At 42.3% G+C, this 21163-nt stretch overlaps 1 protein-coding gene across 8 annotated transcripts in view; it reads right to left on the bottom strand.

The window, feature by feature from the left end:
• Window positions 1–276: 276 nt before the first annotated feature.
• SEMA6A (semaphorin 6A) overlaps window positions 277–21163 on the bottom strand; it is a 125953-nt gene continuing 105066 nt past the window's right edge. For all 8 annotated transcript variants that reach the window (XM_036848341.1, XM_036848344.1, XM_036848340.1 and 5 more), the window contains one exon: window positions 277–2349. In XM_036848341.1, coding sequence (XP_036704236.1) covers window positions 1151–2349 — 1199 coding nt within the window. In that variant the 3' untranslated portion in view covers window positions 277–1150. The remainder of the gene's footprint in view (window positions 2350–21163) is intronic.

Consider the following 21163-nt stretch of genomic DNA (forward strand, 5'->3'; position numbering starts at 1 on the left):
CGTATCACAAGCTGGTGCCTTCACAGAAAATAGGAACCACTGACAAAGCCATGTTGGCAGCAATGGGACGCGATGTTCCATTCTAAAAGTTCCTCTCCTGGTTGCTTTAGAAGTTAGGATCTGGAAGGACTTTTAAACTAATTACTCTTTTGCATGTTATAAGCCAGGGACCTGACCAGCAAATTAAACTGGTAGATTTAAATAAATATTCCCCTCTTAAGTTTTTCCTTTAGCTAGATATCAGTCCAAACACAAAGCTCAGAATTCCAGCTGTAACTTATTTACTCAGTGAATTTATTGTAAAAATAAACTCAATTATTCCAGTTAATGGATTTTGCGTTAAATAGTTTAACTGTCAAGGGACTTTCTGAAGAGCTATTCAGAGGATGGTATGTGGAAGAGTCCTTTCCTTAAGGAAAAAAAGTGTGAAAAATAAATAAAGAGTTACTTGCGTTAACGGTCAGGTTATTTCATTAAAAGAGAGGAGCAGAAATTTATAACATAGTTGCCCAACATGGCATTCATCTGCTATAACAGAAAGCTGTAACACTGGTGGGCATTTCACAGTATCTGCGCATAGTAAACTTCTGCCCTTGTTAACGTCTGAGTTAGAATTATCAATGAATTCTTTTTTTTTCTTTTTAATTTTCATGATTTTTAAAAATGTATCTGCGTTTTGCAGGTTGCAACGCTAGCCCAGCTGGGCAGCTCTTGGTGCAGTCATGGACACAACGTTGCAATTGCTGTTCACGCGCGCGTGTGTGCATGTGTGTGATGTGCGCGTGCGCGCAGGCTTGCGCGCAGGCGCACACGCGGGGCTGGGTGAGTGGGTGGGTGGGTATGTGCTTTTGGCTCATGTTTGTGATGCTGATTGAAGTCTTTCGTGAGTCCGACCTGTTGCAGGGTGTGGGGGAAGAGTGAAGGAAGAGAATGGAGGTGAGTCCCGCGTCGCGAACCTTCACCGAACCGCTTGGCCCAATTTTCGAGAGCCCCCCTCCCCCCCCCGCCGCGTCCTAGGGGAGGACCCAGCGTCCTGGGCGCCGCCGCGGCCGTCTTGGTCGGGTGGGTGCTCAGCAGCCGAGAACCTTGCTGAGCTGAGCGGGCGCCTAGCCTTTCCTGCTGGTTCGACACCTGACCCCTCCCCCAGGGATTATGTACACGCATCGTTGGGCTTCATGGATGTGGAAAGGGGCGCAAAGGAAGGTTTGGGGGGCACGTCCGGCTTTAGCGAGGGCGTGCGCTTCAGCCCCGCCCGCGTCAGTGAGTTGTAGGCGTTGAGGCTGGGCTGCCTCGAAACAGTTGCGGCCTGGCCCGAGGGCTGCGAGCTGTGCACCTGGATGGAGTCCACCCTCTGCGGGGCGGGGGGTGGGTTGTCTCCCCGGCCAAAGCTCTGGTTTCTGGAGAGGTGGGAGGAATTGGAGGAGTTAGTATTGTTTCTTTTGAGCGTGGCGGCCTGGTGGCTTCTCGTGAGCGAGTTCGTGGGGTAGCTCCTCTTATAATCAAGCCCGTAGGACGAGGAGTGGTGCATCTCCAGCCGCTTGCTCAGGCCGTTCTGAGACAGGGAGGCTCCGGGAGGACCCAGGGAGGCCTCCCGCTGGGGGACTTTGGGGGGCAGGCTGTCCAGGTTCTCCACCAGGTTCACCCCATGGTTGGGACTCTTGCTGCTGAGATGTTCCTTGATGGTCTTATATTCCAGGGTGGCCGCCTGGTCCTCCAGCGCCAGCTGGGCCACCTCGCTCATTTTGGGCTGGTCCACGTACTCGTGCTGGTAGCCCTGCTGCGTGATGGGCAGCACGACCACGCTGGGGATGTGGCTGGGGGAGGCCCGCAGGGGCAGGTCGGTGGGGATCACGGGGGAGCCCATGGGGGGCATGTCCTTGGTGCAGGCGTTGATGAGGTTCTGGTTCCTTTCCCACTCGCGGCTGCCGCGGTTGGGCTTGCGCTTCTGCTGTAGCGTCGGGGTGGACTCCGGGGTGGGGAGGGCGGCCAGGTCCAGGTGGTGCTGGTCAGCCTTGATGAGCATCTTAGCGGTGTTGCTGGGAGTGGCGAGCTTGCCGTTGTGCATGAGTGGCGTGAGGATGGCCTCCGGCTTGGGGTCTTTAGACTGGGTGTCCCCGAAGAGGCCGCTGAGCTTGGTGACGCTGCTCATGGAGCCGCGGCGCGAGTGGGTGAGCTCCTTCTCCTTGCGCTGCACGGAGGACACGTCTTTGCGACGGTGATCGCAGACGCAGTAGACGATGATGCCCGAGAAGACGGCTCCCATGACAAAAGCCAGAATGACCGCAATGGCCAGGAGGGTGACAGGAACGAGCTGGTCGTGGCCTTTGAGATAACTCTCCCGAATCACTCCTGCAAAATACATCGCATATGGTGTTAAGAAATGAAAGCAGACCGTGAGGCTTATTTTTGTTTGGCATGCACCCAGTTAATTAATAACAGTAATAAGTGACAATAGCACCTCTGCAGAACTTGTCTTCAAGACACCGTTTGCCAAACGTTAACTAATTAATCCTCCCCGCCCCACCCCCAAGTATGTAAATAGACTTCAATTGTTGCCCTCTTTGTGTTCTGAAAAAGTGTTTCCCCCTATTTTCAAGTACAGGCTCTTTCTACTTTGCTTCACTCTGTGGAATATGGACGTTTTTCCTTTCCAAAATTTATCCTTCTTTCCCTCTCATCTCTTTTCAATCTTCCCGGTCCTAAAACCGCGAGATATTTTGAGTCTGGGGGAATAGGCAACAATTTTATGCATGTTAAGTGAACAAATTGCACACCACTCCAGGCTTCCAGGGACTTTGCTGATGACTTCCTGTGGGCAACATGGCCTCTATCTGGAGAAAAGCTGGTTAGCATTTCAACCAACTGGGGGAAGGACAGTGTGTATCATTTATAGTGTAAGAGAATAGCTAAAGCGCACAGATTACAAATGTTTATGCTGATTTTGCATCACCTCTACAAAGGAAAAAAAAAACCCTTGCACACTCAATTTCAGATGAATATGCTAAATGTTTGAATGAAGCTCTTCCCTTACTTGAGCTGAAAGAATATTTAGAAAAAGAGACCATTTGGGCTCCTGTAGTGAGTCTGAGAAGTGTCAGGTATCATTATTACAGCTAGAGTTTGCTGTCACGGTGAAATTCTTCAGCAGAGCTAATCTCTTCAGTTTAATAAAAATTATGTGGCTCTACCTGTCAATAATCTTACACTACATTAACCAAGATGCTGTGTTTCTGAAGAAAGTGGCTTTCCCTGTTCCTGCTTAATCAGCCACCAAGCTGAGAGACTCTAATCAAATGCAAACACTGAAGCTTTTATTTTTTAATACCAAGTGAGAATACACATCACAATTGTCAGATCTTAAGTGCTTGATGCAGTAGCTAAAAAAATAAAATCTCAAATACCTCAATTCCTGCCTCTGGAGAGTGAAAGAACATGAATACATTAGAGGCTCTGCATGGGCTGAGGAAATGTAAACATTGTTCCTATTATGGAAATGATAGTAAGACAGAAAATGTACCTTCTCTGGTCTCAGGAGACATATTTTTCATCGACTAAATCAACTCTTTCTGGAATATGTTTAATGTGTTTTACTGGCAGATATCAGTGGCATAGAATTAGAATGAAATGAAATAAAAATATCCCTTCCCAAACCCACAACACACAGCCCTTACACTTCTGCTGAAATGCTTTGTGTGTCACAGCTGAGACCTTGAAGAAATGCAGGTTTGTCACGGAGTTTTTCTGCTAAAATATTTTGATTGGTGAAGCAGTGGTTTTAAAACTCAGAAACCTTAGCCTGAAGAAGAAAACGTTTTCTTTCTCTTTTCTTTGTGACCTCTCCTCCTCCCCCGAATTGTGACATCATAGTTGGTTGCTGTGGAAATGATTGTCCTGTGACAAAGGATTGTGACTTCAGGTGGGGGGATAAATAGAAGCAGCAAATATCTCTTGAGAAATAAAGATTCTGTGATTAAACAAATGCCCTTGGTATTGAAGGGCAGGGGAGGTAATTCACCCCAGGGAAAAGATAGTAAGACACTGAATAATTTCCATATGTGACACTTGTCAAATATTTCAAGATTTATCTTCATGAACTTTTAAGGGGTAGAAACTGAGAAGCAAAAACGAGCAGGAAATTCAGCTGTAGCTCACACCTTATGTGTTGCGGAGCTCCCCAAACAGTGGGGTGTCTTGTATCCAAATATGTTTTACTACCTAGTCACCAGGGAGCTGTGCTAATGAGAATTTCTTCCTTAAATTTGCATTTCCTTGTTGTAATGCTAAAATAGCAACTGATTTTCTTTCGGTTTTGGTTTTGAGTGGGTTTCTAGTGAACATCATTTTTAACCACCTACATGTGATGGCACAAAAAATGTACACCTGTGAATAAAATGGGTTTAATTTTGCTTATTGACTTGGTGATGTCACCGATGCGGGGTACTAAATATTTTCATAGCAGTGGGTATTTCGTGGGTCCCTTCCAGCCAACTGTATTTATGGAGGCTGAGCCTCCCCAGTAGAGTCGTACTTGTGGTAGGTAGTTATCTACAATTGACTTTGGGATTTTACAGTTTAAATTACCACCTCCACTTAAGAGAACCATAGAAAGCAGGAGGCTAGAGCAATCCATTTGTTTCATTTGTTTAATTGGGAAAACTCCAAAATTTTTAAAGTTTATCCATTGCTGCTTTACTTTTAGCTCCCAAATAATTTCCTTTCATGTCTGAAGGTCCTTAACTGTCTTAGACTCATGGACCCCACTCGCTCTTTCACTGGGAAAAACGTTTAGTGGATGAGATTTGAGTTCAGGTTTCTGGTTGTTAACAAATCAAGCAGGGTCTGACCTTTGAGAAAAATAGTGTCTCAGACGGCTTTCTCTGGCTCATTTTGTTATGTAAATAGTGTCCTTAAAAACCTTTCTGCATATACATCCCTCTTGCATATAGCTGATTCACTTTGTTGTAAAGCAGAAACTAACACACCATTGTAAAGCAATGATACTCCAGTAAAGATGTTAAAAAAACCAACCAACCAAACAAACAAAAAAACCTTTCTGCATTTCTTCGGCTTTGAGATGTCTACCGTGAAGCAGGTGGCTTCCCTCATCCACGTGTGCACATTCAGAAACCCCATGTCCAAAGTTAGAAACAGATCAGAGATTAAGTTGAAAGTAAAGTCAAGAAGATAAGACGGTAAAAGTTATTTTTGGAAAATGCCTTCCAAACTTAAAGCTTTCTACTGATATCATGAAAAAGGGCAAATGATTACATCAACTTTTTGCCAGTGGTCACTGCGCAGGATTGAACACACCAGACTTGTCAGTGAGGCCGGGGGTAGTGCAACACTAGAGCTCTCCAAAGGCCTGGAGTTTTAAGCTCCCATTTACTGCTGGGTGACCTTTGGGCAAATGACTTAACGTCTCTGGGCCTCAGTTTTTCCCATCTGTAATGTGGGGTTAACACACTTCATGCCTTACTGTGTAGTTACAAGAATCAGTTTAAATAATGATTAAGAAAGAGCTTAGGTGCTGCAGTTTGCTGGACAAATCTAAAGGTCAGAGGAAGCCACAAAAGAGAAATGGTGGGTTAGTAGTTCACCGAGGGCTTAAGAGTAACAGTCATAGCTTCGCCATTAGACCCCATTTGCTATAGGTCTCCCAGGGGCGGGATAGACCTGTTCTTTCCAGCTCCAAACCTTCCGCTGTCCAAATGTTGCCAAAGGTCAATGAGGCAACATCAGGGAACATGTACCTCTGTTTCAGGACTGCCTATAGGTCCTGAGTTTTGAAGTAAGTAAAACAACAACAGGGGGAAATGTTGAGCAAAACACAATGATTATAGACTCCTAGTGGAGGAATAATAATCCTGCAGTCAGCTCCTTGAGGGCAGGGACCATATTTTATATGCATTTATAATCCTAACCATCCCCAGGGCTCTTAGGTCGGACATTTAATAAGTGATTATTAAAGAAATGGGTTTGCAATACATTGTAGAGACATTTTTTAAATGGACTTCTAAATTTGGTGGGTCATCTTTGGAGTGACTATGTATAACCTTGCTTCTGAAATCACAGAAACATATCTCTAATCATAAAACAGAATATAATCATACTAACATCCATTAGGCAAAAGAATCTATAAAGGTGCTCAGTATGTATTCAAAATAATAATAGGATAAACTGTTTTTAAAAATGAAAAGACATTTGTTCTGGGATAATTCCACAAGAGAGGGTGAGGGTAAATGGGTTATTTGTAACAACTGAGTGCTCCAGTAGAATTGACTAATTCAAAACAAATGCATCTTTACAAAGGGCACACAGGGCTGGAGCTGGAGAAACATCATTGCTTCAGGTGTTGCAATTAAACCCTGGGGAAGTGGAGGGCCTTTGTAGGGTGGTATACTCCCTCCCCAGGTTCCCCCACTGTAGAGGGGGGAAGTTGGCTCCACCCTGGGCTGTTGAAATGCCTTCCTCCACCAACCCCTGGGCCTTCTGCTGTCACCAATTGAAAATGGGGCATTAGTAATGAAAACAGTATCTGAAAAACCCTTTGCATTGATTCATTAACCACCAGCTATTTCTCACCAGTCATGAGGTGCTAAATGGTTATTCTTTCCACCTTCCTACTGCAGGAAGCAAGACACACAATGGCTTAGAGATTTCTCTGAAATCATGCCTTAAATTGGCAGAACTGAGAAAGAATAGAATCTCCACTTTTTTTTTTTCTGAGGTGAGAGAGTTTTCAGATGCTGCTAGAAGGAGGTCTCAGAGGGGGCAGTTTGAAGCTCTTTAGAGGCTGAAGCAATGAAAAGATTACGAACAACCCTGCCCTCCAGGCCCTACAATATGTAATTCAAAATAAGAACAATTACAAACTGCGAAATAAGAGGAAACCCAACACAGTTCTGATTTTTCCTACGATGACTATGTCAATGCACTCTGAAATTTCACACATCAAATTCTTTATTTAAATAATGGTTTTTGGTAGCTCGCAGGTACTCTGCTGTTGTCTCTAGTCTGCACAGGGAGCCCAGCGCCAGGCTCTGGGACAACATACCTCAGAAAAGATGCTCTCCTAACTCAGGGCTCGATGGTGATGTTCTTGGTGCCTTGACTGTCACTCTCCTGGACTAATAAGGTTTTGGTTGCAAGCATCTTGCAGCAAACATTTACTAAGCACAGATGAAAGTACTGTGCTGGGTTTTGGGGAGACAAAGGTGAAGGAGGCACAAACCCTGTGATCCAGTCGGGGAGAAGGTAGGTGCGCACACATCAACTACATCCAAAGTGAGGAAGCGTCATGAGATGCATTGCTTCTACCTAGTATGGATGGGCAAAGGCTTTAGGTAGGAGGTGACATTTGAGCTAAGTCTTAAGGGTGCATAGGATGTCAACTCAAGTGGAGACAGCAACAAGAACCAAGGCATGGAGGGGAGGAAAGTGAAGGCTGTGTTCAGTAATGGCCAGTGGTCCAACTTCCTTCTAGTCTCTTAGCTGTAGGCACCAGCCTCTCTGCTGCATTCGCACTTGCTTCTGGGCTTTCACACAGCCTGCTCCCTCTGCCCGGAATATCCCTGTTTACCTCCCATCCCTCTGATCTTCTCCTTTAGGTCTCAGCTTACATGAGGAAGCCTTCTCCAGCTCCCTCAAGCCAGGTTAGCTCTTCCTTCTATAAGTGTCCCCAGAGCTCTGCACCTCTTTATCCTAAAATCATCACTCTAATGAGACCTGCTCTCTGTGTGCTTTTTACATCTAAACTGCTCCAGACAGCTCCACGAAGGAGAGACTTCCTGCTGAATCCCCAGGCATAAAGGTGCTCAGTAAATAGCTGTTAAATAAATAGTAAATGAATGCATGAGTGAATGAGTACTTGCAGGGGAAAAATAGGAATGAGAGCTAAACACCATTTGGAAGCAGGCTGTGAAAAGCCATGAAAGTCTGAAAAAGATATTTAGAAGACATGTCAGTTTTGGAAGGAAAGTTATTGGTTAATTTACCTGTCATTTCAACAGTCTTCTTACTTGCGAAAGCTGACCATCGAGTCAGAGCGGGGTTCAGCTTACTCTCTTTCACACTGAATCCATTATTGAAAAAAATACAGGCTTCAAAGAGTCAGTACCTTTGCATCAAAAGCACAGGCAGTCTACTTGAATTTATTATTACTGTTATTAAAATTAAGACTCTGTCTTCAACTGTACTTATCCCCTGCATCATACAGACATACCTGGGAGATGTTATCTGTCCTATGAAAAAATGAAGCCAAACAGACAAAGAAAAAATGCATGAAATCTATTGCACCTATTAAAGTAAGTCCCAAGGAAGAGCCCTACCCATCCCCATCCCAGTTACCTTGCTAAGTACGTGAGACCTTAGGCAGCCAGTACCTTGAAATGGTTAAGTGCACACTTTCCTCTCTCACCCCTGTTCACTGGACTGTCTGTTTCAGAGCTGCTGTGATATGATGGATGTGTCTGTAGCCATAGTGAAGTGATTAATAGGCATCTGTGTAAAGTGGACCTGGTGACCACAAAGACAACAAAGCCCCTCTGTGTCCTTTAGAGAAATATGCAAAGGCAAAAAGGAATATGGACATTTCCTCCATCGTCGAGCCAGAGCGGGGTTCGTGTTGGGTCTGAGAGCTAAGAAAGATGGCAAAATACCAAGAAAAGCCCTGGAGTGGGATGCCCTAAAAATAGACTCTTGATTCTGCTTTATAGTAAGACAAGCCTGTAATTTCCTTGAAATCCTCATAACAACTTGGGTGGATGGAATCTAACAACCCAATCTTTCTTGTTTGAAAATCTTATTGCAACAAAATGCCAACCTCACAGTCCTGCAAGGCAGTATGAATGAATGAACGAGTCACGGGCCAAGCACCACCACCGCTGCTAACCACAGAGGGCCTGCTGTAATCCCTATTAAAGAGAGAAAAAAACAAATAGGGGGAAAACCCTAACTGGAGACAATTTATCCTCAAAGCCACACCCCAGCCCACGGAGATGACCACACGGAAAGTGCAGTGGGAGCTCTGTGGTTATCTCGGCAGGAAGCAGCCTTCTCCTTGTCTTACTGCGTAATGCGAACCAGATGGCTTAGAAATAAACTGAACTGCCAGCAGCCGTGGAAATGGGCTCAGAGTTTATAACTCAAACTTTCCTTTTTCTTTTATTTTCAATTTTTTTTTTTTCTCCTGGCAGGCTGAAGATTAGGTGCCGGGAGGGGCCATGGTCTTCAAGATGTGTATCAAGTGAATGACTGACCATGCCAAAGTAGAGACAGCTTCCTGGCCGTTTAACATCCTCAGTTCAGAAGCTATTTTAAAACTCACAAATTGAAATAATACTGACTGTGGTTGTCTGCAGATGAATCCACTTCCAGGTCTATCACCTTTGAAATTGATACATTTTTTACTTGTTGTTGGGATGCCATCACAAGAGGGAAAGGGAGAGTGCGCATAAAACTTCATTTTCCCCTCTGTGCCAGTGGGAGTTCTGGGTTCACTGTTCCTCGTCTGCTCCACTGTTTTAGACTCGGCGCTGCCAGGGGGCGTGCTACACCCAGAGCGGAGATTGAGGTCTAGACCGGGGGGCACGATGAGATCATTTTAAAAAGCCATGCTCTGGAATGTTGATCTGTGGTTCCATGTGTTAGGACTGTCACTGTCTTTGTAAAGGTAATGACTACTTCAGATGGGCAAAGTTTTAAGCAGAATTTGCATGGTTTCTCTTCCTTCCTTTTGAGGTTTTCTTTCTAATAAGGCTAGAAACCCAACATCTAAATAGTTTTTGAAACCAGACAAAGCATTTCTGTTTTCCAGCTTCCTGGTCCCATCTTCCTTTGCTCTCTTAAGAGGCATCAAAGCTACAAAATAGGGAAGTGGATCTCCTTATAAAATTGTGAAATTCAGGTGATTCTTTGGATTATTTGCAGTGCTTTGATTTTTTTTTTTTCCTCTGCCAAGTGAAGATAAAACAAATACGAGGAAATAGGTTTGTTTCAATACTCCTAAAACTTAAACTTGCTGGAAATATAGTTCTTGGGATCTGGGTTATAGATGGGGCTGGGTATTACTGGTTAAGAACGTAAATCTTGAGGTCGTAAAGACCTGGGTTTAAGTCTTGCATCTATAAGTAACTAGCTGTATGATCTTGGGCATTGTGCAGAACACATGTTAATGCTCAATTAGTAATGTAAGGGGAGTGTTTCTAGAATTTCTGACAAGTTACCTGCCTTCTGCATGGTCCCAGATAGGCTATTTTGATGGAACACGTTGGTTGGGTTCAAGTGTATTAGCCAAGAATGGAGAAATAAGGATTTAAAAATACAACAAAATCTTGGAAAGTGACCTCAAATAAGATAGCCCATACAACTTGGAAGGTGTCCTAAATCAGTATTACTCAGCATCCGCATCACCGGGAACTTGTTAGAAATACAAATCCTTGGGTCCTACTCGGACCTTCTGAATCTGAATCTCTGGAGATTGGGTTCAGAAATCTATGTTTTAATATGGCCTCCAGATGATCTGTATGTTCACTAAAGCTTGAGAGGCACTGCCCTAAATGATATGAATTATATTCCAGAAAACAGCATCAAGGTGTTATGCTTTAAAGTCCAACCCCAGACACCACTGAGGCAGTGTATAGCCAGACTTTCAAAATTATTTGTAAAAAAATGAATAAATAGTCTTCCTTGATGTTCACTAAAGTATGACTCTTTAGTGGGTCTCGTGTATGACACTTTCTTGCAGTTGCTGTATTCTGACAAAGAATACAAAATTGATAAGGTTTTATTGGAGAGACAAACACATCCCTAACACTTTCCCTTGGTACCTGACAAAAGCTTGACATATGCCCTAAAATGTTGTACCACTACTTCTGTAACAGAATCAACCCAATATGCTAGAGCCAAAAGCTGCTGGAAGAATGCACATGGTCTCTTTATTTGCCTCAGCATAAAGACAGGGGAATTGCTGACGCTTCCCATCTCTGTCGCAGGGGCCATCAGGTAGTGGTTGGTACTAGAGAGCCCAGTCAGGACGGGGTCCCAGGGACAGAAGAAGCAGAAGCTTGGTAGGAACTCACTGTTGAATAGAGCAACCTCCTTTAAAGCTTGCTTCACATGTCACCTTGAAATCAACTCCACTCAAGCAATGCACAGCCATCAAGCAACGTCTGATCGTGATTCGGGGGATCTTTTCCCTTACCTCTCCATGATCGGACAAGAGAATAAGCAACTCAGGAAGATTCTTTTCCTTTCTTTTCTGGATGGAAGAAGGGACCTGAGCTCATGTTTCATTCCCCAAATTAAGGTCCTGCTTTGCAGTAATAAAAATGCCTGGTACAAAAGTGCCCTCAGCGGAGCTCTGTGCTTACACGTCTGCTGAGTTGAACTGAATGTGCAAATCCATAGAATTACATAAGACATTTTAAGTTACATTAAATTTCTGCTGTGTGCTTTTAAATCATGGAGTGCAAGACCCATCATCACTTACGGTGTATTTATTACCTTAACAAATGTCAGATGATTGCGTCCAGTGTTATCTATTATTTAAGAATAATAAGAGGCTGTAGGACTGGAAACAGCAAGCTCTAATATGTCCAAAAGGTTAGGCATAACGCAGTTTGCTGCCTTATAAATTTCTTGACATCATTTTCCCTTCTAATAAAGCATTGTCAGTGGTGACTATACTGAACTTCCATTATTTCTGTACAGTTCATACTGGCTGCGCCTGCCTTTAGCGAAGAAATCTAAGTGCAGATACATATTTGAAAAAGAGTGGATCTTTTAAAAAATACAAATTTTAAAAATAATTGCAGTGGGAAATTCCTGTTATCCCGTTAAAAAGGAATCTCTTTACAAAGATAACGCCCAATTGTAGACTTACAAGAGCTTAAGAAATACTAATTAAGGATGACAAACCTTCATACCGCCCATAATTAGCTTTCTGACACCGATTAAGAGCTGTGTACTCTATACCCAGTATACGTGAATTTATCCAACTGCGTTTCACTAGTTGACTCCAGGGCCTTTCTACCACTGAAGTGCTGGGAGACTGACCTCTGATAGCATTCTTGCAGGTCTGCTCAGGCCCCCAGTGCAGTCCACGTGCTTTGCAGGACTTCACCTGTTAATTACTTGCACAGCCTGTGTCTCCCTGGGACCAGCGAGTGGACACAGCTCTTCTGTCCTCTTTCTCTCCATGGCAGTGGCATGAATTATGTATTCTGAGCAACTCTTGCAGCTTTTAAGGCCATTCTCATGTATAATGTCAAGAAAAGAGAGGCTGTCCTCAAGAAATTTCCCGGTTTCCACTCTTTTGCCCTTGCTAGACTACTTTGTTGGTGGAGCAGCAAGGTTTGCAAAGTAAAACTTGTGTGTTACAAGCATTTTTTTTTTTTAAACTCCAAGAAACGAGGCTATCAGAAAGACAGTTTTGAGACAAAGCTAATATTATTTTCCCATTATTACTCATGCTCCAAAATATACGTCGACTCTTCACAATTTTATTGTTAGGACAAAACAAATTTTAGATGAACACAGTGCAGTTGAACCAATTAAAGAGCACATTTTTAACTACACCAGATGTTCAGTTAATACGATCATGCCTAACCTAGTCCCTGTAGTCCTTGAAAGTTCCATTAAGCTGTCAGAAAACTTTGTCATTTGTGTGTGTTTTTGTGCAAAAGATAGGAGGGAATGGAAAAAAAAAAAAAGACTGAAGGAAAAGGGTGGGAGCAAAATGAATTCATGTCAAGGGTGATGTGGCTTGAAAAAGTGGCTACAGATGAAAGTAAGTAGCACTTTTAGAAGGTGAATTGATTTTTTTAATACCCCAAGGTTTAAGTTGCTGATTTTAAAAGAAAAAATGAAAGTCTCTAGAATCATAATTTAAGTTCTTCATTTTTTTTGAGAAAATGATGTTAGGTGAAGAGAAAAAGGTTTAATTGGTATCTCTAGAAAAGAAAATTCAAATATTGGTGTTCAGATTCAGGCAGGCAGGGAGATGAAACAGCTTTCTACATGGCTGACATTTAACTTTTTTTCCTTCTACCCTTTCTGCAATAATCTCATCAAGACCTTCGATAAATTCAGCAAGTTGTCAAGAGGATGCAAAATTAATTAGATCAAATCTACGTCTCTGCCCGCATTGCTGAAAGAACAATTACAGCCGACCACGTGGGCATCCTCCCCACCGCACACTCACAGGGAAACTTCCGTGTCTTCCAATAGAGAGCCCAGCACCTGACCTCACAATCTATCATTTTCCTGGGTGCCTCAAAGAACAGCCAGAGACTACAAATAGATTCCTTTTCCAGCAGGTGATAAATATTAATTTAGTAAAATAAATGGTGGCACCCTGGATTATATTACCATTTCTTTCTCAGTCTCCCCACCAATTTCAAAATCTGTTCTGGATGAAAAGTCTGCCATGTGCCCTACACCCCAGTGTTTTAACTAAAGTGATAGAGGAGGCCGAGTCTGGAGCTGAGCTTGCTTGGGGCCTTACCTAGGATAGAGCTCTTAGCTTGGCAAGGATCATCTACAGAAAATGCCAGTGATGTGTGGAAACACACTTCAGATCCAAAATTGATGCAGGATTCCATCTCCCAAGCTTATTGTGTATGTGCAATTAACCACCTAATATGACTGAATAATCAATTTATTATATATCTGTCATCTGTCGATCTCTTGACCTCTGCATTTCCTTCCCTGCCACCCATCTTCCTTCCTATCACCCACTGCTTACAGGTAAAGCCAAAACCCCTTAGCATGACTTTTAATCTCAATTCCCTTTCTGGCCCTTTTACATGCTTCTCTTACTCTCAGATTTCACTCTGCCCCACTGCTAACCAGGATGTCACCTGTGTGTACCCCCTGCTAAACTGCAAGCTCCTTGAGTGCAGGGCTTATGCTGGATCAGATCAGTGTGTACTGTAGCATTCAGCAGAAGCCTTATATGTAGCGCATGTTTGCTGAACGTCTGTTGAATGAACGAAGAAAGAAGTGAACAAACGTTGCCATTTTGCCTTTCTTTGAGTCTAGGGTTATTGTTACCATTATTACATTTTCTCTTAAATTAAATTAACTATTAAATTAACTATTATTTTCTAGTGCTCTGATTCCAGTTCATATCCTTCAAAGTCGTGGAAATGAGAAATGAAAACAAACAAACAAACAAAGGCAGCCATATAATTGAAGAAGAAAAATAACCCCATATAGTTTACATAACTGTTGATAAAAACCTGAGGTTAAATTAAAATTAGAAAGAAACAGTAGTTTTAATCATACCCTTGTTTAGGAACAGTTTGATTTCTAAGCCTTTTTCCCTGAAAAGTGGCATTTGGAAGCTTGCTTTCAGTGATAATTTTTAAAATTACTCTAACATATTTCAAACGCATATACAACTTTTAGTGATATTTCTCTGGAATTAAATACAATGATAATATTTTTCACAGAACGAAATTTTTACTTTAATTCCTCTTATATGGGTTATTCTAGATTTTCTAAGAGTTGAAGGGCAAATGTAGACTAGAGATTAGATCTTATATACTCACTGAAGAAGTTATCAGCAACCTCTTCAATAGGATTGCCAGGTAGCAAATAAATATAGAGAATTCCTGGTTAAATTTCAACTTCAGATAAATAATAATGTTTTAGTATAAGTATGTCCCGTGCAGTAGGTGGGGCATACTTATACTAAAAAATTATTCATGGTTTATCTGAAATTCACATTTAACTGAGCACTCTGTATTTTATGTAGCAACCCTACTCTTCTACCTCCAAATAATGGGCTTCTACTGGTTCCCCATAAATATTCTTCAGACTCACTCTAAACTTTCAGAGATTAAAATAGCTTAACAGAGCATGACAAAAATGATAGTAAGCCTTTATGGGGCAGGTTTAGCACAATTTACAAATTTAAAAATATACTAATGGACTAAATTTCAAGAATTGTATCTTTATCAGCAACAACAGCAACTTAGATGCCAACTTTCTTATGAACTTTGAAAGATACCTTTCCTCTAACCCTCAAAACCAGAAATAGGGAAACTCTAATTCAGAAGCGTTGTTGGAACAACAGCAATCAGTCCCCCGTCTCTTAGTGTTCCCTGGCCCTGACCCTGCATGTTCCTACCTGGTTGAGTTAGTCGTCGATTGTTAGGTGGAAGTTGGAGCCCTTTGTCCCCCCCCCCCCCACCGCTAGCAGCCCCTTCCCCATCAAATAGAACCCCTCTCAACCCCTTTCTCTGAGTTCTCTTCCAAGACGGTCCTGTTCTGCCATCACATTTAAAAATGGCTGTGATACTATAGGTTTTACTAATAAAAGCTATGCAAATTACCATGGAGTTAAGTTTTTTTTTTTTTTTTTTAAATAAAGCTCAGGATGTTCAAAAAGAGCCTGAGTTTGCCAGCATTTCCACAAAACTTTTAAATATGAGTCCTGTACCAGATGTACCTCACTTCCCTCATCCTCCTTGTCAAGTGATACATGACTGCTATAATATTGGTACTGAAGGGGACAGAGAAGCTGTTTCCAAGTGCTATGTCCTTGATGTGTTCAGCCAGGTTGTCTTCGGTTGTCTAATATCTTTTTCTAAAGGCTGCCGTGCACCGTTTTGCCTTGTTCACAAAGACAGTAGTGGTCGTAAAGGCTTTTTGGTGCATTTTTGTGTCTTTGTGTGCTTCATCTGTCTCGCAGTTTGATATTTCTTGGACAGGAACTATGTCTATCTCTAGTTTAGCCTCTAACTCCTTATTGGCATCCAATACTGTGCTGTAGAGCCAGTAATAAATTTTGCTTGAAGACGCCTCAGAAAACATTTTTGTTATGTAATGTTACTGAAGAAACGGCAGAGAAAATGCAGTCCAAGTTTAGGAGTCAGGGAAAGAAGAGAATCTTATTTTTCTCCCTTTATTACCGTCATCAGCAATAATTTTCTCTGTAAATAAGATCACCTGCATATGACTTGATAGGAACCAAGAAATCACTTTCCCCATTGGGAGAACTGAGATGCTTTAAAATCCTTCATCCATTAGATTTTAAGCATTGCAGATTGTTAAAACTCAGAAGCTATTGGGCCAGGCTCTGTTACCAAATATACTCTCTTAAAATGGGATTTCCTAGCCTGTTCATGAAGAAAGCCTGGCTCTGAGGGTTTGGGACTCAGAATAGGTAAAGTTTGAAAGAGAGAAAAGGGAAAGAAGGGTCAAGTGTAGGTTACTGCCAAGTCGGGGGAACATGCTGTAGCCCAAGAGTCCTTACGGATCTCAGAAAAGTAGGCGGGAAGCAGAAGTGCTGGAGGTAAACTTTCCCTGGGCCACAATTTGGGAAATAACAAGCTGCAGTCTACACTTGGATGCTCACTGCTGGTCTGGAGAATCATCTCGCCAGGTGCTTAACAAGCCTAGAATGACTAATCTGTTTTTAGTCTAAATCCATTGTACTCTCAATTCCTACTTGACCAAACTTCTCATCCCTAATCACAAAGCTCAGTAGTTGGAAGAGAAATCAGAAGAGCACTAGGTCGTATAACTGCAGCGCTCAGAGCCCAGCCAGAAGGTAGGGCCAGTATTCAGCCTCGTTCTTCCAAATGCCAGAAGCACAGTTTTGGTCTAGTTTAATCATCACTGGACTTTTTAAATTGCTCCAGGCCAGAGTTACCCACACTTTACTCACCAGCTACCAATGCTACAGTTCTGGTGAAATCAATGAGCCTCACTTACCATGTTATTTACTTTTTACACCTCTGTATCCTTATACTTCCTGCATTAGTAGTTACTTAATATTTAATTTAAATTACCTTTAAGGTGCGTTTCAAGTGGAAACTTCATATCATTATCATAAATGGAAAAAAGTGTCACTTTTCATAGATGGAAGGTAACCATAGAAATAAAATTAACTGAAAGCAAAACAATGTTTGTTCCAGCTAGCTCCAGCTGCATGGCAAAGCCCCCAATCTAAAGCCTGTTCTTTCTTCTCAAAAGGATAGTAGCAAGCTTCTGGAGTTGTTAAAGCACCAAACTAGGACTTTTGCCTTGACATAACCAAGAAGACGGAAAGAGAAATGAAAGGGGCGTTAACTTTCCACCGCATGATTCAGTATTCCTGAAGGCCATGGTGTCTCTGAGCCATCTAAATCATCTCACGTCAGATGTGACATGTCCTACTTGGAGGCTATGATGGCTTTGAGGAATCAATAATTGACTGTAAAGAGGATTGTTGATAAACTCTATGATTTATACAGTTCCATTCAGGATTGCTACGCAGTGTGGCCAGTATACGCATCATTCTTCACAGACCTTCTGAATCTTACTGGAATGTTATTTCCCAAACTAAAAATTGCTTACAGAATAGCTTGTACATTGATTAAAATATATTCAGCATTTGCTGTACATTTTAGTTTAAATTATTCATTTGATCTCTAATTTAAATTCTGTTTCTACATCTTTTCCTTGTCTGTAATGACATCTTCTTGACTAAATATAATAATGTGATAATATCGTGTTTTAAAGATTTCCCAAAATATATAAGCGTATATATAAGCTCTGGCATTTCCAATCAAATGGGAACATTTTTGTATATATCGACTATTTCATCAGTTTTTCGAGAGCTCACAAGAACTTTAGAAAATAAACTCTGAAGTAGGGGATTTTCTTCTAATCTGAGTTATTCTTGTGTCTTTGTGGCAGTGGTCCACAATTACATTAGACACTTATGCTACACAGCTCTCTTGGCAGATCTGTCCCTGGCTAATTTCCTCACCTATCTTGCAGTCTTCTTGGAAATCAGGTTTTGGAGGATTATTACTTTTGGTCAGAAACAAGAGGCACAAGAGTGGCTATTAATTCTCAGTATTGCTTAACCTAGAAAAGAAAGCTCTTATTTCTTTTGCTGTGGGAAGGGGGGTGAGGGGAGACAAGCCAGATCTAAAAATAAACTGGATTTTCTTTCTTATTCATATGTAATTAGAGCCCCTTTGTAACTACTCATTACTACCTCAGTAGTTATAGGATGAATAAATAATATATATTTTTAAATGTGGCAAAACCAAGAAAGAAGTAGCCAGGGCTGCTTCTAATTTATCAACTTGGTGATTAAAGGGCTGGCTGTAGAGGCTCCAGACATCTAGGGAGCCAGAGATAAAACAGGGCAGTTGGCTGTGTTTTTACTAATGAATCTAGGGCTTGAAAGATATCAGGCAATTTTAAAGAAAAGCAGCAAGGACAAGAGATATTAGACAAGGCCAGTAGGGCAATGAAGGACAAGGCCAGTTACTGAGCGAGAAAATTACTTCATTTTCTGTGATAATACTTCTGTGTGCTTTGTAGCTCTCTTCTCACGCTTTGTTAGTATGACTGTATATATATATATACGTACAGCATCGGAATGCTACCCCCAGTGTAGAAGGAAAGAGCCTTGGAACGTTCCGCAGAGGGGCAGAGGGCTTGGGTCTATTATTTTGAAAGGGGGAGGCTAAGAACAATGGTAGCAGAAGGGGGTTAGATTGCAAGGTGAGGAACAGTGCTTTGACAGAACGTGAGGGACGCACAGGATTAAATCAAGACGAAAGACACAGCAAGGAAAAGAAAGAAAAAGGCGAGCAAACATACTCTGGAAATGCAGGACTATTTGGAGGATGAGGTGGGACCAGGAGTGGGATCAACCCAGTGGTGCTCAACATTTCTGCAGAGCAGAGCTCTGGGCTCGTTTGCTCACTGGTCTTTTTTCAGCAGCCAAAATGGAAAGGGCATGGGACACTTGACTCCTCCTCAGCTAGCTGGTCAGCAGACACATTTTCTGCTTAGCGGGGAAATGTGCGGTATTTTAGAAACAGTTCCAGAGTATATTTAGCTCCTAAAGCTGGGGCACACAAATGTCACATTCCCATAAGACAATCGGCCCAGTGAAAAGAGCACCCACCAGAGGCCCGCAGAAACCCCATTAAACTCTTGCATCCCAGGAGGTGCTGCGCACCCGGATGTGACATCACTAAGGCACCCACGTCAGGGAATGGAAAGAAGCGAGGGGATCACAGATTGGGTCAAGTTAAAGGACGTAATCATGAGTCAGAAAAGAAACAAGACTTTTCCAACGGAGTAACGCCATCACCAAGTCATACCACACAGTGCTTGGCAAAACAAAACAAAAGTTCAAAACAAATCATGAACATTAAACAGAAGAACACTTCAGAGCAAAATGGAAATTAAAAATCATAAAAAATCATGACAAAAGGAACATTAAGCTACATTACTTTTTTATTTTTAAAGTTTCTGCATAACAACTCATTGTCATTGCCCTATCAAATAGACACGTCATCAGCTGTCAAAAATGAAGCTCAAATTTGACAGGGCAAGGCAAGGAGTTAATAGCACGAGAGCAGTGATCATGTTGAACACCATGCAATCACCTCTGCCACCATTGTTTGACAATTTGTAGACTGCTTCCAGCTTTGTCAATATTCATAATAAGGCCCAAGAGAATGAACAATGCCGAATTTTAAAATGATCTGTCAAAGTGTTAATTGGACTCTTTGATAACCTCCATCCCTCGGGAGAGTTAACGATTGGAGAAAATTCACGCCCTCCGTCTCAGTGAAGTGAAGAGGAAATGACTGTAACCAACAGCCAGATATTTGGTTGACATATTTAATGCTTTACTGGAAAGGCTGTTTGGTTTTTCAGAAAGTTGCAGTGGGCAAATACAAAGTGATTTTTACTGTGTTGTCTGTTCTTGAGAACTCGGCCAAGACTAACACATCTGCGGTCGGGAGCCACACAGAACAAATAATGGCACATGCTGGGGCTGGTGGCCTGCTGTGATAGTCCTGCCCCATCACAAATTGGCCTGGTGCTTTCTTGTGATGGTTAAGAGCAGGGATCCCACCAATTTAGAGGCTACTGAGACAAAAGCCACTTAAAAAAAAAAAAAAAGATTGGGGCAGGACATATTAACAATAAGAAGTTATGGAAGAATAATAAAATCGATTAAGGGGATATATTAAAGAACAAGTTAAGGGACTTCCCTGGCGGTCCAGTGGTTAAGACTTCACCTTCCGATGCAGGGCATGCGGGTTTGATCCCTGGTAGGGGAGCTAAGATCCCACATGCCTTGCGGCCAAAAAACTAAAACAGAAGCAATATTGTAACAAATTCAGTAAAGACTTAAAAAAGAAAAAAAAAAGAACAAGTTAAAAGGGCTACATCTTCCCATTTTGGGCTTGGCATGTAGCAGCAGAAGGTACGACATTCTCAGGAGATGAGCCGCCAACAACAAAAAAAAAAAGATGAAAATTTAGCGTGTGAGTCTGCCTAGCAAACATTCTCTAAAAGTAAAGATGTAAATACGTATACAGAAAACCCTGGGGGAAGACATGATAGAGACTGTCTTCCAAGGGTCACTGTGGCTGGTCTGCCCTTGAGACTCAAATCCCTGCTTGGATGAAACTCTTGAAAACATATAGAAGTAAACAAGGCTGAATGGGGGGAAACAGCTCGCAACATAACTGAGCTTTTCAGTCTCTGATTTACAAGACTGTTTTTTGGACAAGTAAAGGCCTCTTTGGTTGCAGCTGCAACTAAAGTAGGATGTGTTACCAGAAGCAGCAAATGGCGAGAAAAGAGATGACATTTCCTGTCTCTAGTTGAGCAAAGCAAGCCAGGGAGAATTTAGGACAGTTCACAGTAGAGTCCCTTTCATTTAGTGCAGCTTCCTTTCCATTTTAAATGCATAGCAATTCTGTTTGATTAAATAACATATTTTTGTTTTAGCTGTTATCCTCTGAGGGCAATTAAGTGCGTCTCAGGACCTCGGCTCTATTCAAATTCAGCACCATGCGAGAGTGAGGGATGCTACCAGCCAGAAAAGACTTCCCTCTGCTATTTCTCCATTCACTGATTAAACGGGCTTTTACTTTGATTACGTGTACTTGCCGAAGCCTGCACCACATTCCATCCCATTATGGGGGGAAGAGAGGATCCAAAAATCACTGAATGAGCTAAGAGGAGTGGAAAGGGATCTCAGGAGCCAGTGTCTGCTTTGGGCCAAGCCATGCCTCTCTTGGGTGGAGGAAGCTTAGAGGATGTGTTATTTGTTTTGTGTGGTTTCTCCTTGGTCAGGGCATCATTGTGGATCAAGCCTAGCATAGAGGATTGGGTTGCAGCCTTT

This window comes from Balaenoptera musculus, chromosome 3, assembly GCF_009873245.2.
Source record: "Balaenoptera musculus isolate JJ_BM4_2016_0621 chromosome 3, mBalMus1.pri.v3, whole genome shotgun sequence".
NCBI lineage: Eukaryota > Metazoa > Chordata > Mammalia > Artiodactyla > Balaenopteridae > Balaenoptera > Balaenoptera musculus.